Raw genomic sequence first — 20557 nt, 5'->3', positions numbered from 1 at the left:
TCTTCTTGAATAACTATATGAAGATGGATTTATGAGTATTTTTAAGTGTCTGCTCTTCAGTTAAGTTACATGAATATTATTCACTTGCTATCGGGCCATCATTTTGCATTAGTGGCTCACTTGGTTGTTGTATGCTGACCTCCACCTTGGAGATATCCCTTTCATGCACCTCCCTGGATAATTCCATCATCCTCGACTTGGCGGGGCTGAGAACCCTGAGGTCAGGGACGGCCCCTCCAGTCTTTTTCCTCTATCTTCTGCTGTAGGCCGTCTTTTCCGAGGGGACACATAAAGGACATGGTCAGACACATGGAGGCGAGTTACACGGGAGGTCTGTAGCAAGTGGCATGTGTGTGCAAGGCATCTGGCCAAAGAGGACAAGACAGGTGTTGGGGTTTGGTACAGGGTGGGATGTGAAGCAGATGCTGGCAAGTGGGTTTTGTTTGACCTCTATGGGAGTGGGGGTGTGATGTGAGGAGCGAGGGACAGGAGTGATGCCAGGGAAACAGATGCGATGGCTCACCCAAGCTGCCCTAAGGAGATCATTCATCTTCTTGTGGCACTGTGTGCCAGACCTCCTGGTGAGGCTCACAGCACTGATTGCCTCGGCCAACTCCGCACAAGCCTGGTTGACGAACGGGGGTGGGAGCTGTCGTGTTGGGTGTTCCGATACACAAACGAACCAACACGGCTGTAGATGGTACAACTCTGTTTTATTATTCTGTACAATAACTACTGTTAACTTCTGGCTGTGGTTTGTACTTCACCAGCTAACCTGTGGACCCAGCCCTAGCACTATCTTAGTGAGGCACTCAGCACATGGTGTATGTCTGAGTGGCACGCTGTGAGCTCTGTGCTCTGAGCTATCTCCTGGTGGAATGAGCGGGAACTGTGGTGTTCCCTGTTTTATAGTGCATGTGCTCTCACTGGTGATTGGCTGTGATGTGTGTGTGTTGATTGGTCCGTCTACCTGTCCATCAGTGTGTGTGTGTGATTGCACCATGATATGTTAATATGGATATCATGACAGGAGCCTCCTGCCCACCCTTGGGAAGAGGGTGCACCTCCTCTCCTCCACCACATCCAACATGCTATTGAGTTCTGCGTTGATGAAGCGTGGTGCTGTTCCTCATGGAGCCATCTTCTTGGTTGGAATGCGAATGTATGGGGAGTGGAGCGATCAAAAGCTGCTCCAGCTTGTCAAGCTTTCCAGCACCAATTCCGGTCCCAGCGAATCTGACGCCGGTGGGAATGAAAATTGCTCCAGAATCACATGAGCAGAGTGCTGGCCCATTAACATGTCCTGAATTGCTCCACAAATAGTGCCTCCCAACGGGAACGCTAACCATATGCAATTCAGTCCCGCCGTCAATACTTATTCGCCCAAACGAAGGATTTCGCCCAATATAATGGGCCGGATTCTCCGATTTGAAGACTAAGTGCTGACGCCAGCGTGGGAACAATGGCGTTTTACGCCAGAATAAACGGCGCAAAAGCTGCACTGATCCTCTGTCTGGTGAGGGGCGAGCAGGCACGCAGCGTAATGGCCCCGGCTTTACCTGCGGATACGGCAAGAGAATTTCTGTGTCAGTGGCCGCGCATGCGCACGACCATGGCTTGCAGCGGCCACGCCATGCAACATGGCGCCGGCCGCGCGGGGGCCTGGCGTGTCACATACTGTTCCCCAGTAACCCCTCACGCCACCCCCGGACCACCCCCCACCAGTGCCCCCAGCTCCCGCCTGAGCCCCCCCCCCTGCCCGCGGAACAGCTCCCACTCCGACTGTGGCGGTGCTGGACTCAGTCCGCAGCCGCCACACCGGGCTCATGGAAAAAAATAGCAAGACTGACCCACGCCTTCCGGGACTCGGCCCATCGGGGGCGGAGCTTCGGCGGAGGGCCTCAGGTGATGTCCTGAGGCCGTCCATACAGCGTGCGAATATGCCTTTTTCAAGAGAACAGAGCATCTCAAAAGAGGCGCAAACGGGGATAGAGCATAAAGCATAGAACATAGAATTTACAGTGCAGAAGGAGGCCATTTGGCCCATCGAGTCTGCACCGGCCCTTGGAAAGAGCACCCTACTTAAGCTCCACACCTCCACCCTATCCTGTAACCCAGTCTAACCTTTTTGGACACTATGGGCAATTTAGCATGGCCAGTCCACCTAACCTGCACATCTTTAGACTGTGGGAGGAAACCGGAGCACCCGGAGGAAACCCACACAGACACAGGGAGAACGTGCAGACTCCGCAGAGACAGTGACCCAAGCCGGGAATCGAACCTGGGGCCCTGGAGCTGTGAAGCAACTGTGCTAACCACTGTGCTACCCTGCTGCCCATTCTCCGGCCAATCGCTGAACGCGATTTCGGGGTCGGCAACCGGAGAATCCCGCCCAACATCTTATTCATTTCAAGCTATTCTCCAAGAAAAGTGTCAGCAAATCTGTAGGCTCCAGCTGCCTGCCACATACTTCAAGGAATCACGGTTTGTGCATCATGCATATTTGTGTCCTGAGTCCTTTGCTCCCAGACATTCCCCACAATCACCCTCCCAACCCCCTTGGGATAGTTTTAACTTAACTCAGTGGAAAAGAGAGTTGGATTGGGTGTACAAATGACTATTAAAACTTGGTGAAAAACACAGATTAGTTGATTGAATAATTGATGCATGTTTGGCGGTTCTCCACATCCCTGCACTGACAGCTCTGTGAAGAATATGAGTTCAACTGTTCATCCAAAAAACCAAGACCTTCAAATGAAAACATTCAAGACACAAAGTAATATTTCATGAGCAATTATTAGAGTCACTGAGCTGGAGGCTGAGCTACAGACTCTCTGACACATCAGAGAGGGAGAAAGTTACCTGGATGCTTTGCACAATGCGGCAATCGCACCACTTCGGATAAAGGGCGTAATTCAGTGGACTCAAGTTGAACGGTGCATTTAGCAGGATGTTTCTCGGTGGCTGCAACTCCGAGGGACATCCCGCTATCCAATAGCACTTTGCCGTTCTTTTGTCCTTGGGGTGTTTTTCCAGGCTGACGCCACACATAGAGAGATTTCCAGCATTTTGTCTGTCAGTCCGGATCTACCACCCACCGCCCCCGCGTTGCAATGCTCGGAACATCTCATGTAATCTGACGAAATCTTGCTAGATGTCACGATCTAGATTTTGCCCTAACTGGGCGTGATCCAGATTAGCATATTTAAATGAGCCACAAAGCTTATTTAAATATGTCTATGTCAGATTCCCCCGGTGCCCAGGAACTAATGGCCTTGCCTGGGAGACCTCGCCATTACGTTGTTTAGCACTGATCAACAGAAACGTGGATCAGGCGTAATGACACATGAGGAGGTGTCCCAGGTCATTGGGCTCTGGGCAGTGTGGTATGCTGGCACTCCCTCTAGCACCCAGGCATTTTGGCACTGCTAGCCTGACACCTTGGCACTGCTAGGATGCCTGGGTGGCACTGCTAGGCTGGCAGGGACATTTTCAGGGTGCCAAGGTGCCCAGATGCTAGGTTGCCAGTGCCAGAGATTGGGCCTGGTGGTGCCCTGTCCTTAAGAGGTGGGGTGAGGGGGTGGGGGGGGGGCTCCTGGACCCCAAAGAGATATGTTGGGACAGTGAAGGGGCCCGGAGGCTGTGGTGGAGGAGCAGAGGGCGGGTGAAAAGATGGGCGCAACATTTAAAATTGGCGCCCTGATCCGCGAGTCATCTGTGAGATAATTGCGGCCTCGGCAGGGTGTGCCTGATCGAGGACAAAATGAACAGCAGAGTCCCGTTAGATAGTGGAGTTGTTCTTGCTGCCGATAAACCTTCCGCTGTACACGCCCAAAACCGGACTCTGTTATATCGCGCCCCATTTTTCCTCTTGTGGGTGAGCCCAGTACTCGGGGGCACTGTTTTAAAATTGGGGGTCGCCCAGATGTGGGAGAGATGAGGAGAATTTTTTTCCTTCCTTGTGAGACTATGGAACTCCGTCTCAGCAGGTTGTCGAAGCAGGGCCACTAAAAATCTTTAAGGGGCAGTTAGATAAATTCATGTTGGCCAAAGCAAACAAAGATATCAGGGGTAGATGGGAATGTGGAATTTGAAATGTAAACAGCTCTGCCATGATTTTATTGAATGGCAGAGCAGGCTAGAGGGGCTGAAAGGCAGACTTCTGCTCCGATTTTGTATATTCATATTTAATTTATTATATTTAAAGCAATTTTCTCAATAATTTTCCCAGAATCTCATCCATGATAGTGACAACACTACTTTTGCACTCCTTTATATCAGCTGTCCTATTTGGTTTTTCATCACTTTATCATAGAATCATAGAATTTACAGTGCAGAAGGAGGCCATTCGGCCCATCGAGTCTGCTCCGGCTCTTGGAAACAGCACCCTACCCAAGGTCCACACCTCCACCCTATCCCCATAAGCCAGTATCTCCACCCAACACTAAGGGCAATTTTGGACACTAAGAGCAATTTAGCAGAGCCAGTCCACCTAACCTGCACATCTTTGGACTGTGGGAGGAAACCGGAGCACCTGGAGGAAACCCACGCACACACGGGGAGGATGTGCAGACTCCGCACAGACAGTGACCCAAGCCGGAATCGAACCTGGGACCTTGGAGCTGTGAAGCAATTGTGCTTTCCACAATGCTACCCTGCTGCCCGCAACTTTATGAAGTATGGTTTGTCCTCTTACCATGTCAAAAGAGATTAGTAAGATTTTCAAAAACAGGATTCTGTTCTTTTTATGAGAAAGACATTTTACTGGAGCATGTTTATTCTGCTTAGAAACTCCTCAGTCCAAGAAACATGGAAAAAGATTAAATCATAATTCTTGTGAATCAACTCACAAACTGCTGGTTCGGGATGCAGGTTAACAGGGGGGAAACCTCAACTTCTCTGATTGATTTGCTGTTTCAGAACTTTCTGGATGCCTGTTATTTTATATCATAAAGTGTTACATTATTTTATTGATCTTGGTGTATTATCGCAAAAATTGCCAGTGAATATCAGTTGATTAAAAACAGTCAATATTCAAAGTTACTGTCAAAACATGGCTAATAAGGTTCTGCAAATAAATGTGTCTTGAGTACATAGATGTTACACAGAAACATACATAGAAAATAGAAGCAGGAGGAGGCCATTCGGCCCTTCGATCTTGCTCTGCCATTAATTATGATAGTGGCTGATCATCAAGTTCAATACCCTGATCCCGTATTCCCACCATATCCCTTGGTCCCTTTAGTCCCAAGAGCTATATCTAATTCCTTATTGAAATTACACAACGTTTGGACCTCAACTACTTTTTGTGGTAGTGAATTCCACAGATTCACCACCCTCTGGGTGAAGAAATTTTTCCTCACCTCAGTCCGAAAAGGTTTACTCCCTATCCTCAAACTATGACCCCCTAGCTCTGGGTCACCCCCACCATCGGGAACATTCTTTCTAAATCTATCCTGTCTAATTCTGTTAGAATTTTACAAATTGCTATGAGATCCTCTCTCACTCTTCTAAACTCCAGTGAATATTATCCTAAGCGACTTAGTCTCTCCTCATATGACAGTCCCGTCATCCCAGAAATCAGCCTGTGATTCTCCACACTCCCTCCATAGCAAGAAACATCCTTCCTCAGATAAGGACACCAACACTGTACATAATGCTCCAGATGTGGTTTAACCAATGCCCTATACCATTGCAATAAAACATCCCTATTTCTATACTCAAATCCTCTCGCTATGTAGGCCAACATACTATTTGCCTTCTTTACTTCCTGCTGTACCTGCAAGCTTACTTTCAGAGGCTGACACAGAAGGACACCAAGGTCTTGCTGAGAATCTACCTCTCTCAATTTACACCCATTCAAATAATATTTTTGCTACCAAAATGGATACTGCAAATTTGGAGATGCTGCATTTAGTTCCCTTGTCCAAATTATTAATATATAACATGAACAGTTGGGGCCTTAGCACAGATCCCTGTGCCACTAGTCACTGCCTGCCAATCGGAAAAAGACCCATTTTTCCCAACTTTTTGCTTCCGGTCTGCTGATCAGTTTTCTATCCATCTCAAGGCAATACCTACAATCCCTAGCGCTTTAACTTTACATAGTAATCTGCTCTATGATGAGGGCAAAAATCAGATTGGGAATAAGGTGGAGAAATGGCAAGCAAACTTTGAAGCTGCACTTGCAGTTGGTACAGAAGTGTTCAGCAAAGTGATTACTGAATTTGCAACTGGTCTCCCCAACATTTATTGTCAGCAGTGAATATAGTATGCTAAGTTGAAAGAAGTACAAGTACATCACTGGGCAGTGTTCATATGCTCCCCCACCAGTGGGTTTAATGACAGGGGAGTTCAATAAAAGAAGCTGGGTGACCGGCCCGCTGCCAATCTACTTGCTCCTGTCTTCTTCAATTATACCAGTGGCTGGGTGCCAGGATTTAAAGGGTGGCAGGTGAGTCCCTTGCAAGTGCCTGGCCCGGCAGGCCGGTGATGGGCAGGGTGCGCTCTCTCCTTAATGGGCTGCCTGGGCCCTTCGGACTTGCCCCCCACCCCCACCCCAACCCCTCCCCTCACTCAGATTTCTCACCGCTCATGGCCTCTCAAACCCCAGCCCCCTTGTCTCCCTTGATGGGACCTGCCAGCTTTGCACTCAATCCCCCCCCCCCAATACTGACTCAACATCGCAGGACTCTGTCCCAAAGTATTGGAGAGCTGTGTCCTCTGATTGACAGGCAGGATTTCCTGTTCCCGAGGGGCACAAATCCTGCCTCCAGCCTATTCATGAAAAAAGGCTGTGGGGTAGCCAGTGTTCCCCTTATCGGACTGTCCCTGATTTGTTTAGCTGTGGGAATGTGAGGAGTCCAGCTCCTCAGATAAATCAGCCCATTGTCTCACCTGGAAGGCATTTTTGGGACTTAGACAATGATTTGAAAAAGGTGAATTCTCAGGCATTGCTACATGTGTACTTGCAAAGGATGTAGTAAGAGAGCGAGTGCCAGAGGTGATAGCAGTGTGCTGTAGGGCGCAATGGAGTGAACACTGCCTTCAAATGCTGAAGAATGAGTGGAGGTTGTGGAAATGGTGGAACCGAACTGATGAATATGGATCATGGTGAGAGATGATGATAAGGGCAACCCTTTCATGATTCTGGGAGGGACGAGTTGCAGAGTCTTGTAGACGTGCACACATTTTTGTGAGAGAAGACCGTTCCCATTCAGTTCTGAATGTGTTTAGTGGCTGCAAAGTGCTGACTGATTGTTGAGTGTCCATAATTTAAACAATCTGTTTGATATTTTTTCTCTCACAGTCTGTTCCCAGTTTTCAAGAGGAGTCTACGCCATTTTTGGATTTTACGACAAGAAGTCTGTAAATACACTTACGTCATTCTGTGGAACCCTGCATGTTTCTTTTATCACGCCAAGCTTTCCTGCAGATGGCTTGCACCAATTTGTCATACAGATGAGGCCGGATCTCAAGGGTGCTCTTCTTAGTTTGATCGAATATTATCAATGGGACAAGTTTGCTTACCTGTATGACAGTGACAGAGGTACACCCAATTTTTGTCTACATGTTTTTCTCGCTTCCTTTGTTTAATTTTCCGTTGAATGCAATGATTATGTGCATGCATTTCACTGAAGAATGATTGAACAATTCAGATGAGTTAGAAGTAGTAGTAAAATGATAGGTTGAGTTAAGGGCCAAATACGTAAATTTTAGAAATTCGGCAGGTACTCTGACATTTCATTCAGTTACCTTTAAGATTCTGGTCAAATAAAAAGAAAATTCAGAACCTCCCTGAAGAGAAAGACACTGAGGTAAAGGAGAATAATTGCAACCATAAACAGTAATAATTAACCATAAACAGGCTTGATGGTTAAGTAACCTTTATTTGTTTCATGCATTCACCTGACTCCTCATCACCCAGGAGAATAGGAGGTGGGTGGAGCAGCTGAAGGTGGCCTCTTGGTGGTTCTTAATCCTTCTCCTTGGTCTGATCCCCCGAGAATTGCACTGGCTGCCAGAGTGTTTCCGGTGCTCACCTGAAAATAGGCATCGAGCCCTTTCAGTCTGCTAACAGGGCCAGAAGCTTGTTTTAGGATGCTGCTCCCAAACTTGGCAGAAACTAGAGACAAAGCAATATTTTATGTGTTCCTTCTAGTATCACAATAGTTTCACTGGCTGTGTACAGCTTGGGATGGTTGCCCCCCCCCCCACCCCCTTTAAATCCCCAATCTCCAGTTCACCGCCCTTCCCCTCCCCTGTCCCCCCATGCTCTACCTATGAGTAAGCTCAAAGTCTGAGCTGGTGGATTGTATGAAGTCATTGATTGGCAGCCCTGCTTTAACCAGGGCCCCAAAGGTCAATCTTGAACCTTGGGCCGTTCAATTCAATTTTTTTTTAAATGGAAATTCCGTCGATTAAATAGATTTCTCAACTAGCCTGAATTTGCCATTGAAGTCAGCTGTGGCTCAATTGGTAGCACACGTGTCTCTGAGTTAGAAGGAGGTGAGTTTAAATTCCATTTTAGGACTGTAAAGCAAAAATCAACACATCAGTGCCACGCTGAGGGAGTGTTATACTGCCAGAGGTGCTGTTTTTGGATAAGATGTTAAACCAACTGCCCTCTCAGGTGGCTGTAATAAATCTAATTGTATTATGTTGGAGAAGGGTAGGGGATTTATCTCCCTACCTCCTGCTCAGTAATTAGCCACAATTCCACAATTAATGTCACAAAAACCAGATTATTCAGTCATTATCACATTGCTGGTTGTGGGAGCTTCCTGTGTGCAAATTAACTGCTGCCTTTCCAACATTTCGCCAAAACGTCAAAAGTACTTAATTGGCTACAAAGTGCTTTGGGGCATTCTGTGCGATGCACGTTTTTATTTCTTATGGTTCCCTCTTTATTCATTCATTAATTCTGCAAGTATGAAGTATGTGGCGTATCTTTTACTGCAGACAGCTGCTTATATCACTGATGCACGTGCTAAATTACATAACCTATTACATAACCTACAAGGAAGTTCAGATTGTCAAAGAGTAGTCACTGAAGGTACACTTAAACTATTTATCTATTTAATGTTAAACTAACCATGAAATATGGCAGATTTTAATCACACAGAACACTGCCATTAATGTATTTATGATTATCAATTAACAGCTGTGGCCAAGAATTTGGTTTTGTCTTTCTGACTGAATTTTGTAGAGGGGTTCGAAAGCTGGCATTAAGCTCCGATCGGCATAATCAAAGTGTCTAATTTTTAAAAATTAATTTGCGGTATGTGGGCGTCACTGGCTGGGCTAGCATTTATTGGCCCCCCCTAACTGTCCCCCATTTCAGAGGGCATTTGGGAGTCAAGCACTTGTTGTGGGCTTGGAGTCACATGTAGACCAGACCAGGTAAGGATGGCAGATTTCCTTCCCTACAGGACATTAGTGTATTAGACATTAGATGGAATTTTGCAATGATTGACAATGGTTTCATGGTCAGCATTAGATTTTTACTTCCAGATTATTTATTTATTTAAATTTAGAGTACCCAATTCATTTTTTTCCAATTAAGGGGCAATTTAGCGTGGCCAATCCACCTATCCTGCACATCTTTTTGGGTTGTAGGGATAAGACCCAGGCAGACACAGGGAGAATGTGCAAATTCCACACAGACAGTGGCAGATTTCTTATTGAACTCAAATTTCACCAGAGATTTAAAGAGGATAGAAGAATCTCAAAGAGGTGTAGAGAATTCATTTTAAAAGGAAAAGGCCTAAAAAGGTTAGTGGTTGGGACCAGAGAGAGAGAGAAGCCCACTATTGACCCTCACCATCTATGTAATCATTTGGGGAGGGTTGCGGATTTGCTCTCTGCCACTGCAGCAAAGGGGTACTGTCACCTTTCTTCTGCTGGAGACAGCAGGGGTGAGCAGGGAAATGGAGCAACCTACAAGCCTACTGTCTGCATGCACATGCAGGGAAGGGCTGTTCAGGAGCTGTCGCTGTGGGTCAGGAGGAGGGAAATTGATGTTAAGTGGGAATGCAATGGTAGGCTTCAATGCTGATCTTGCCTCACTTTCCTCCGATTGTCCTATCTTAAAATTGGACTCTGCTGTCAAATATCTGCGATTAGGATCAATTCACATATCTTTCCAACACATTTATTTCAAAAGGGAGGATACATTATTTATTTATTATTTTGATACATTATTTAATTGTATTCAGGCTTCATATGAAATCTATCAAATTGATATGGAGCTGAAGCCCAAGACCAGTCGACCATATTCAATGGCGGAACAAGCTTTATGGGCTGAATGGTCTTCTCCTGCCCCTACTTCTTATCTTATGTTTTTCTGAGTAGTTGATGTGTGAATGTTTCATGGTCATCTAAAAAGAATCAGTTTAAAACATCCTTTGGTCAGATAAAGGCAGCAGTCATAACATGTCTTTGTTAATTTCAAGCGGGTATTCATTAAAAGCGAGAACATTGGGTGATTTGTGGTGAAAAAGCTCAATTTTGAACTGGTTCGCTTCAAGCCGCAATTTAATATGGAGGCTGTGTTCTGCTGTCCTTCTGTCCCAGGATTGTCAGTCTTACAAGCAGTCCTGGATGCTGCTGCTGAAAACAAATGGCAAGTGACAGCGATCAACGTGGGAAATATAAAAGATGAGAGGAAAGATGAAGCCTATCGCTCACTTTTTCAGGACCTGGAAAATAAAAAGGAAAGACAAGTGATTCTCGACTGCGAGCGTGACAAAGTTAATGACATCATGGAACAGGTAACCAGTGATACTGTGTCAGGATTTATGGTGTTCTTAATTAGCTAAATCATGTGGCTAGATGTTCACAATGTGAAGCTCAATGTTGAGAGATCTGTAATAAAAGCTATAGGAGATATTCTGCCACAGTGGTAGCGCCCCTACTGCGGGGCCAGAAGCTCTGGGTTTGAGTCCAATACCAGGACTTGTTGGCCACAGAAAGAGTGATCATAACGTGACTCAACAGGCTGATAATCAGCTCGGGAATCCTTCCACCACTATTTCTTAAAGGTTAAAATCAGTATGTAGATGTGAAGATCCACTAAAAAAAAGGCCGAGATTCTCTGGAACTGCCCGCTAGCCATGGGATTCGCAACAGCCTGTTGAATCCTGCGTCGGGCCAAAATCGGGATTTTGCGCCAGCCGCCAAATCAGTTGTGAGTTTCCCAACCTGCCCAGCCAGCTATAACGGATTTCCCGACGTCCATGGTGAGCTGCCCACTCCAACCTGGCGGGTACATACAAATAGCTCATTAGAACTGTTTGACATCTAATTGCTGTGAGGTTCAGCTCATGACATCCATTGGCAAGAGCTTCAGTTCCATGATGCAGGGCTTCAACTGCATGTTGCAGGCACTTTGGGGAATTCACGAATGTCAGCGGCAGAGTACAGCGGAGTTTCTGGATCACATTCTATCTGCCTCTCTATCGCATGGAGGAGCAAGGAGCCCCCGAGCACCTCAAGGGAAGAATACACCTGAAGGGAAGAGCAAGGGTACAGCGGGGGACTTCCACCAGGAGACCCATCTCTGTGAGCGAGCAACACATCTCCAGCCCTCAACACCAAGGTGGATAGCAATGCAACACACATGCTGCCCTAAAATATGCCTGGATCCTCAAGGTCTGGGCCCCCAGGGGATGCCCGCCAAGGTCATCCAGGCAACAGGCTGCAGGCTGCCTCAACTTCAGACGTGGATGCTGGGAATGCACCTAGATGTAGTGGGAGGGCGAGAAAGATAAAGAAACTGTAGGCACATAGTGGGCACGGGCGAACCGAGGCACTACTTGAGGTAGGTCATCATTTTAATACAACTCTTGTATTCAATATCATTTTGTTCACCATCAGATCCTCCACCCTGTCATTTCATGGCGAAATGCTCCACAAACCTCCGTGCACACTCAGTGCTTCACCCCTGTGGAGTGTGAAAATGACAGCATTACGTCTCTCCCATCTCCCGCACTGATGACACAGTAAAAAAGTACTGCTCCCGTCTGGGCCCCCCCCACCCCAGCATCAACGCTCAGGCCTCTCATTTCTGCCACTTTTCTCCAGTGATGGGGAGACCATGAGCTGACAAAGTGTAGAGCGGCTGACCCACCTTGGAAGTTAGTTGGAGGAACATACCAGGACCCTTGACCTCGAGAGGGCTGTTGCAGGTGAGAGCTCATTGTGTATCACTGAACCCTTGATCAGCCCGTTCACTGGCGAGATACGTTCATCTCTCTGTCAGGCAGGAGTCAGACATATCGTTGAGGATGAGAGGAGCATCGGTTGGTCCTCAATGTAAGTGTTCATCATTTTCCCGCAGAGAATGGCCCATGCCTTTTGCACCTTCCCACGAACTTAGGCACCATCATGAGGACCTACACTAGCACCACAGTAAAGATGAGATGTCACACCCTACGGTGGGAGAACTCTTCACTTCTTTGTCCTGCCCGTTCCCAAAACAAGATGCTATGAGGGTGCCCGTGGCCCTTCGGCCCATGCGGGCCCTGGCCCAAAGTCCTTCTTCCTCCTCCGCGGGGTACGCCTCATTCCCCCCTATTCAACCTTCTCCTCATCCGAGGAGATGTGTCACTCTCCATCTCCTCCTGGTCTAGCTTGTCTCCCCTTTGCAACACCAAGCTGTAGAGAATGCAGCAGATCATAATTCTGTGGGACACCCTGTGGGGGCTGCATTGGAGGGCACCCCCAACCGGTCCAGGCCCTGGAACCGCATTGCGAGCAGTCCAATTGCCTGCTCGATCAGCATGCACGTTGAAACATGAGACTCATTGTAGCGCGTCTCCACAAGTGTTTGCGGCCTCCGCACTAGCGTCGTCAGCCAGCTCCGGAGTGGGTACCCCCTGTCCCCGAGGAATCATCCATCCAGCCGCTGGTCTCCCTCAAAAATGTCAGGGATGTTCGAGAGTCCCACAATGTAACTGTCAAGGATGCTCCCTGGAAACAAGCACACACCTGCATTATGTGCGTCATGTGGTCACAAACGTGTTGGACATTGAGGGTGGGGAGGGTGTTTCATGAATGACACCGCATGATGCCATTGAGACTGCTAAATATGTGAAGCCCATGGCCCTGGCGTTCTAGCTTGCTTGGTCCTGGTTCAAGTTTCTATACATGTGGGGGCCGCGCAGTATTACCTGCAGATATGGCCAGGGAATGGCCGTGTCCGTGGCCACGCATGTGCACTGCGGCGGCCTGTGGCGGCCGCACTGAGCAACATGGCACCGGACGCACGCGGACCCGACCTGCCAAAAACTGTCCCCCTGTGACCAGCCTCTCCACCCCCCGGATCACCCCCCACCAGTCCGCACAGCCCCTGCCGAAGCCCGCATGCCAGCAGAACGTCCCCCCCGACTGTGGCAGCGCGGACACAGTCTGCAGCCGCCACGCGAGGTCCCCGAACGGTGTGAGCACACGTGTCCCACGTCATTGGAGACTCGGCCCATCGGGGGGGCGGAGCATTGGGGGAGAGCCTCAGGTGACGTCCTGAGGCTGTCCATATGGCATGAGGGGGGCGGAGCATCGCAAAAACGGCATCGCCCCGATTCCAGCTTAAACGGGAATTCTCCGGATGATCGCCGAATGCGATTTCAGCGTTGGCGATCGGAGAATCCCACCCATGGGCTCTCACAAAAGGGAATTGTCACCTCCCTAATGTGTGTGGCAGAGCGGGAAATGCAACACATATCCACCAGTGCTGCCCTAAAAGGGACCGCTTGGGTAGGCGGTAATTTTAAAGGTCATGGGCAGTGGGTGTTCTCCGTTTCTATGTGGTGCCAACCCCTGCAGAACATGGCAAAGGTGGCACACCATCCCTTAGGACTGACGCAATCTCTTCCGCCACTGAATCTCCAAATCTGCAGGTAGGATCCCAATGTCAGAAGACACTTTGCTGGTCGTGTCTTCAACGGGCTCCACTATCTGTGGTGCTGCGCTCATGAACAGCTAGGGGACCAACCTCCCCGCCTCTGCAGGGCACAGGTCCTGGTCATTTGCACGGGCACATCAATGTTGCTGCTGCTGCTTGATTGCTATGAGTAGAAAAGCCAACTCAACAGACACCATGGGCGGGATTCTGCATTGCCCTACACCGATATCAGAATCGGTGATCGGGAGGAGAATCCCTTCCGATGCCCAAATCGGGGTAGCGCCGGCTTGATGCCGGTTTTCTATTTTCTGCCCCCTCCGAAATGGCATCAACGCATCATGCGCTGCATGTCATTGGAACGGCATCGATGCGTCATCGGAACGCCCTCCTCCGGTGCTCCGCCCCAATGGGCCAAGTTCCCGACCGCGCGGTTGATGTCTGGTCTCAGCGGTCGGGAACACGGCGTGGCAGCCGCGGACTCTGTCCAGCGCCGCCAGTCAGCTGGGAGCCGTGCTGCTGGCTGGAGGGGGGTCTTCCGCGAGGGCTGAGGGACCTGGTGGGGGATGGCCAGGGGTTGTCCTGTGGGCAGTATTTGGCAGGTTGGGTCCACGCACAGTCGGCGCCATGTTGTACGGCGCGACCGCTGCAGGCCATCGCCATGCGCCTGCGCGGCCATGGACCCGGCTATTCTCCGGCCGTTTTTGCCGTGGGAGCCGGGAGTTTTACCCAGCGTGCTTGCTAGCCCCTCACTGGTCCCAGGATTGGTGAGAGTTCAGCGCCAATTTTGGCGTCGTAAAATGCCACAGTTCCCACGCCGGTGTCGGCACTTAGTCGCAAAATTGGAGAATCCAGCCCCATGAGTCTCCAGAATTAAGCACTGAAAAGAAGAGAACACCAATGTGAAGATTGAGGATTCCTGACAGAGCTCTGACCCACAGCCCTCCACGCCTCTGGGACTTCCATCCATGCACTACCCCTTCAGTAAGGGACTCCACTAAGCCTCACATTCTCCCCCTCACACTGCCACTTCATCACAGTTGTCCCTGTCAACTCCACCAGGATGAGACTCGTCGACCTCGAGAGACTCAGTGGCGTCTTTCTCTTGATCACCCCCCAACCCTCCATTCCAACCCTGGTGTTAGGTGAAAGGGAAGTTGAGTGTATGGGACCAGTGTCTACATCCTCATGGGACACCTCAATGAGGCTCCCATTCATGACCTTGAACAGGGTGAGTGCCGATAGACTTCACCATCATTCCTTGCATGGGGAACACATGAGTGTAATCTGTGTCATGTTAACGCTTGTCTGAGAATTGGAGTTCAATGCTTCGGGCCAATGCTTCCAAAGGTTTAAGAACTTGGCTCCGTCAGTGGCACTGATGTTTAGCTCTGCCAATTTCATTGGTACAATTGACTAGTCAATGAAGGGTGAGGTCGCATATCAGGAAAATTGCTGCTTCTTGTGGCAGATAAGACACAGCTGATTCGAGTGAAGCCTGCAATTAGCATGACAAGCACATACCGAGAAGGCACCCTCATTCTCCCAGTTTACAAGGGCTGCAGAGTTTTCAAGCCTTCCAGCCTAACTCTAATTCCTGACAGTCAAACTTCCCCGACAAGTGGATTTGAATTTCCATACATTTAACCCCTTTGTCCTCACAGGGCTGCCTGAGTGTGGCGTTCTACTCACACTGAGGGCATAGTGAGAGGGTCTTCATGCCTCAAGAGGCAGGGATGTAATTCATTCAGATTCTCCCACTCTGCCCTTCTAATGGAACCCCACCCAAGAACCTCACAGTGCTGACCCTCTGTCATCACCTCCTCCCACCCACTTTCCAGCTCCCACTAGGTACAGGTACTCCCTCAGCGGCGATTTAGGCACAAGTCCAGCAAGGAGGATACCGGAAGCACTGCCTGCCTGCCAGCCTCCAGACATCTTTGAAACAAGTGCTGCCCCAAAATGAAGGTAAGGTAAGGTCTGTTAACGACCTCCCCCTGAGATTGAGAATGGTATTCGCCACCTAACAGGATGCTGCCAAACAAACTATTTGCCTATCGCATAATTGAGTAATGTGCTATATGAATTTTAGTGCCAGTGTGATGCTAGGTTTGTCAGCCGTACATCCTAAACACTGGCAGATCGTATCAAGCAGCATGTCCCTTCCACTGTTCCCAAAGGGCAAAGTACAGACTGTACCCAACCAGCCCATGCTTGTAAAATGCAAAACACAGTGTCCAACATTAGAGTGATTCTGGGATTGGACAGCCGTTGCTAAGTAATTCTCAGTGTGCCAAAGATTATGCTGACAACCAATTAGAGACTTTCAGTTGGGCTCAGAGTGTGGCACATTTGCATGTACTGGAAGCTTCAGATATTAATACATGGGGCTCTGTTCTTTGCAGATAGAAAGAACATGTACACACATTGCGCCTGTCTCAGCTAAACAAAACACATGGGGCGCGATTCTCCGACCCCCCGCCGGGTCGGAGAATCGCCGAGGGCTGGCGTGAAGCCTGCCCCCGCTGTGTCCCGAATTCCCCGCCACCAGAGAATTGGCGGGGCGGGAATCGCGCCGCGCCGGTCGGCGGGCTCCCCCCGGCGATTCTCCGGCCCGCGATGGGCCAAAGTCTCGCCGCTGCCAACCCTCGCCAGCTGGCGTGGATTGAACCACCTAACGTCCCGGCGGGAGCAGACGGCGCGGGCGGGCTCCGGGGTCCTGGGGGGGACGCGGGGCGATCTGGCCCCGGGGGTGCCCCCACAGGGGCCGATCCGCGGGCGGGCCTGTGCCATGGGGGCACTCTTTTTCTTCCGCCTTCGCCATGGTCTCCACTATGGCGGAGGCGGAAAGAGACCCCCTCCACTGCGCATGCGCGGGGATGCCATGAACGTCCGCTGACGCTCCCGCCCATGTGTCGCCCGGCGAAGTCCTTTTGGCGCCGGCTGGCGTGGCGCCAAAGGTCTTTCCCGCCAGCCGGCGGGGCGGAAATCACTCCGGCGCGGGCCTAGCCCCTCAAGGTGAGGGCTTGGCCCCTAAAGGTGTGGAGAATTCTGCACCTTTGCGGCGGCCCGACGCCGGAATGGTTCCCGCCACTCCATTACGCCGGATTCCCCTGCCCCGCCATCTAGGGGAGAATCCCGGCCATGAAAGCTATTCCCTGGTTTATTCATCAGGGCATTCCTCAGAATCAAGCTGTCTGGCTTAGATTTTCAAACAAAGCTCGATAACTAACTGTCAGTCACCATCAATGGGTGCATTCTCCTGGGCAACACAATAACCAACCAGAGACCACATGCCATTCAATCAACACTGTCTTCTCACATAGTGGGTGGGATATTCCACACAAGTCCCCTCGGAAGGCATCCTGTCATTTGCCTGCAGCGGGATCTTCTGGTCTCTCTACTGTCAATGGGATTTCCGTTGAATGCACCCCTCACCACTGGTAAACCCAGGACGGGTGCGGAACATTGGTTAGACTGGAAGATCCCGCTGGCTTGAATAGCCAGAAAATTCCAGCCAGTACAAAGTTGTTGTTTCCTCTGATATTGATATTCTTGCGGTTGTCCTGATGCGTGCAAGACAAAAAGCTTTGACAAAATGTATTTTTTTTTTAGCAATACACAAGTTCTGTTGTACCAAATGACTATTTGTCCCTTACTTTTCACCAAAGGTTTGTTTTATACAAATAGAGTTTAGATCAATAACACAGTAAAAGATTCACAGCACAACCCTGGGATTGACGTCTTTGCAAAATGCTGCATGATTTCATTTACACTTAAAGGAAACAAATAAAGGCCTAAAAGCTTCTCATAACAAATGCCTATGTTCATACAAACATATATATTATTTCCACATCTCAAGGCCTGCCCATGCAAAGTACCACTTCCAAACTAAATGCAATATCAGTTGTTTTACTGGCAAGCCAATACCAGTCTCTGCCACTTTTAACATGTGGTCCCTCAGTAGCTCTGACTGGATGTTCAATTTTTTATTCTTCCTCAGGGGTGGCTGTCTGGCTTCCATTCATCAAAGCTGATAAAATAGTCAAAACTGGAACCCTACACAAATTGGAAATTGCTGTAGGATAGCACTCTGAAGCACCATTGAACATCTTACTGCAGCAGTTTATAAAATGCATAATTTTCTATTCAAGCAATAGTGCTATGTTAAATACTGTTTCCAGAAATCATTCGCCCTATCTACGGACGTCTTCTTTAGAATCTACGGATTCTATTTAATTTGATTATACTTCTTAAACTGTTGGAAAATTGCACAAATACTTCATGAATATGTTAGTTACATCAATATTTGTCATTTCAAAAGGGTCATTCTAATCCCAAGTGCCGACTGCTCATTTGCACTGAGTTGCTGAAGATCCATTTTGATCTAAGGCATAAAGCAAGACCTGAAATCAGGCAGAGTATGTAAAGGCAGACGATTACAATTCTTCCCACCCTGCCTGCTCTGGATTTAAAGGAATTGTTCCCTCCAAATTGCAGGTAATTTCCCAGATTATTCCCTCTGGATTTACAGACATTTCCCTTTCGAATTACAGGTATTATACCAGCTGAATCTGTATGGAGTTAAAGGTCGTTTCCCATCCTGTTCCCTCTCTGGGTTTACAGGTAGTTTCCCATCCTGTTCCCTCTCTGGATTTACAGGCAGTTTCCCAGCCTGTTCCATCTCTGGATTTAGAGTTTGTTCCCATCCTTTTCCCTCTGGATTTACAGGTAGATTCCCATCCTGTTCCCTCTGGATTTACAGGCGGTTTCCAATCCAGTTCCTTCTCAGGATTTGCCGATAGTTTCCCATCCTGTTCCCTCTCTGGATTTACAGGCAGTTTCCCATCCTGTTCCCTCTCTGGATTCACAGGTTGTTCGCATCCTGTTCCCTCTGGAGTTACAGGTAGTTTTTCATCCCGTTACCTCTCTGAATTTACAGGTAGTTACCCATCCTGTTCCCTCAAGATTTACAGGTAGATTCCCATCCTGTTCCCTCTGGATTTACAGCCAGTTTCCCATCCTGTTCCCTCTCTGGATCTGCAGGTAGTTCCCCAGCCTGTTCCCTCTTTGGATTTACAGGTAGTTTTCTATCCTGTTCCCTCCCTGGATGACAGGCAGTTTCCCAGACTGTTCCCTCTGGATTTACAGGTTGTTTCCCATCCTGTTCCCTCTGGACTTACAGGTGGTTTCCCATCCAGTTCCTTCTCAGGATTTGCCGATAGTTTCCCATCCTGTTCCCTCTCTGGATTTACAGGCAGTTTCCCATCCAGTTCCCTCTCCGGATTGACAGGTAGTTTCCCATCCTGTTCCCTCTGGATTTACAGGCAGTTTCCCATCCAGTTCCGTCTCTGGATTTACAGGTAAATTCCCATTCTGTTCCCTCTAGTTTGACAGGTAGATTCCCATCCTGTTGCCTCTGGATTTACAGGCGGTGCCTCATCCTGTTCCCTCTGGATTTACAGGTATATTCCCATCCTGTTCCCTCTCAGGATTTACAGGTAGTTTCCCATCATGTTCCCTCTCTGGATTTACAGGCAGTGTCCCATCCAGGTCCCTCTCTGCGTTTACAGGTAGTTTCCAATCCTGTTCCCTCTCTGGAATTGCCGGTAGATTCCCATCCTGTTCCCTCTCTGGATTTACAGGTAGTTTCCCATCCTGTTCCCTCTCTGGATTTACAGGTAGTTTCCCATCATGTTCCCTATCTGGATTTACAGGTTGTTCCCATCCTGTTCCCTCCGGAGTTACAGGTGGTTGCCCATCCCGTTCCCTCCCTGGATTTAAAGCTAGTTTCCTTTCCTAACCTGTTCCCTCTGGATTTGCAGGTAGATTCCCATCCAGTTCCGTCTGAATTTACAGGCAGTTTCCCAGCCTGTTCCCTCTCTGTATTTACAGGCAGTTTCCCATCCTGGACCCTCCGGATTTACGGGCAGTTTCCCATCCTGTTCCCTCTGGATTTCGAGGCAGTTTCCCTTCCAGTTCCCTCTCTGGATTTACAGGTAGTTTCTCATCCCGTTCCCTCTGAATTTACAGGCAATTTCCCATCCAGTTCCCTCTCTGGATTTACAGGTAATTTCCCATTCTGTTCCCTCTGGATTTACAGGCAGTTTCCCATCCTGTTCCCTCTCTGGATTTACAGGTAGTTTCCCATCCTGTTCCTTCTGGATTTACAGGTAGTTTCATATCCTGTTGCCTCTGGATTTACAGGCAGTTTCCCATCCAGTTCCCTCTCTGTATTTGCTGGTAGTTTCCCATTCTGTTCCCTCTCTGGATTTACAGGTAGTTTCCCATCCTGTTCCCTCTCTGGAGTTACAGGTAGTTTCCCATCCTGTTCCCTCTCTGGATTTACAGTTCATTCGCATCCTGCACCCTCTGGATTTGCCAGTTTTTTCCATCCTGTTCTCTCTGTATTTACAGGTAGTTTCCCATTCTGTTCACTCAGGATTTGCCAGAAGTTTCCCATCCTGTTCGCTCTGGATTTACAGTTGATTCGCATCCTGCTCCCTCTGGATTTGCCATTTTTTTCCATCCTGTTCTCTCTGTATTTACAGGTAGTTTCCCATTCTGTTCACTCTGGATTTGCCAGTAGTTTCCCCTCCTGCTCCCTCTCTGGATTTACAGGTAGTTTCTCATCCATGTCGCTCTTTGGATTTACAG

The 20557-nt window shown here is 48.8% G+C and overlaps 1 protein-coding gene across 6 annotated transcripts in view; it reads left to right on the top strand.

The window, feature by feature from the left end:
- The window catches only part of LOC140408507 (glutamate receptor 2), a 332477-nt gene that overhangs the window by 58097 nt on the left and 253823 nt on the right, over window positions 1-20557 (top strand). For all 6 annotated transcript variants that reach the window (XR_011940120.1, XM_072495791.1, XM_072495790.1 and 3 more), the window contains 2 exons: window positions 7310-7549; window positions 10576-10772. Coding sequence is in view for 5 of the 6 variants with exons in the window: in XM_072495791.1 (XP_072351892.1) it covers window positions 7310-7549; window positions 10576-10772 (437 nt within the window). In the remaining variant the exon portion in view is untranslated. The remainder of the gene's footprint in view (window positions 1-7309; window positions 7550-10575; window positions 10773-20557) is intronic.

This window comes from Scyliorhinus torazame, chromosome 3, assembly GCF_047496885.1.
Source record: "Scyliorhinus torazame isolate Kashiwa2021f chromosome 3, sScyTor2.1, whole genome shotgun sequence".
Lineage (NCBI taxonomy): Eukaryota > Metazoa > Chordata > Chondrichthyes > Carcharhiniformes > Scyliorhinidae > Scyliorhinus > Scyliorhinus torazame.
Note: the sequence above shows the minus strand (reverse complement) of the source record. Positions and strands in the feature narration are given on the sequence as shown.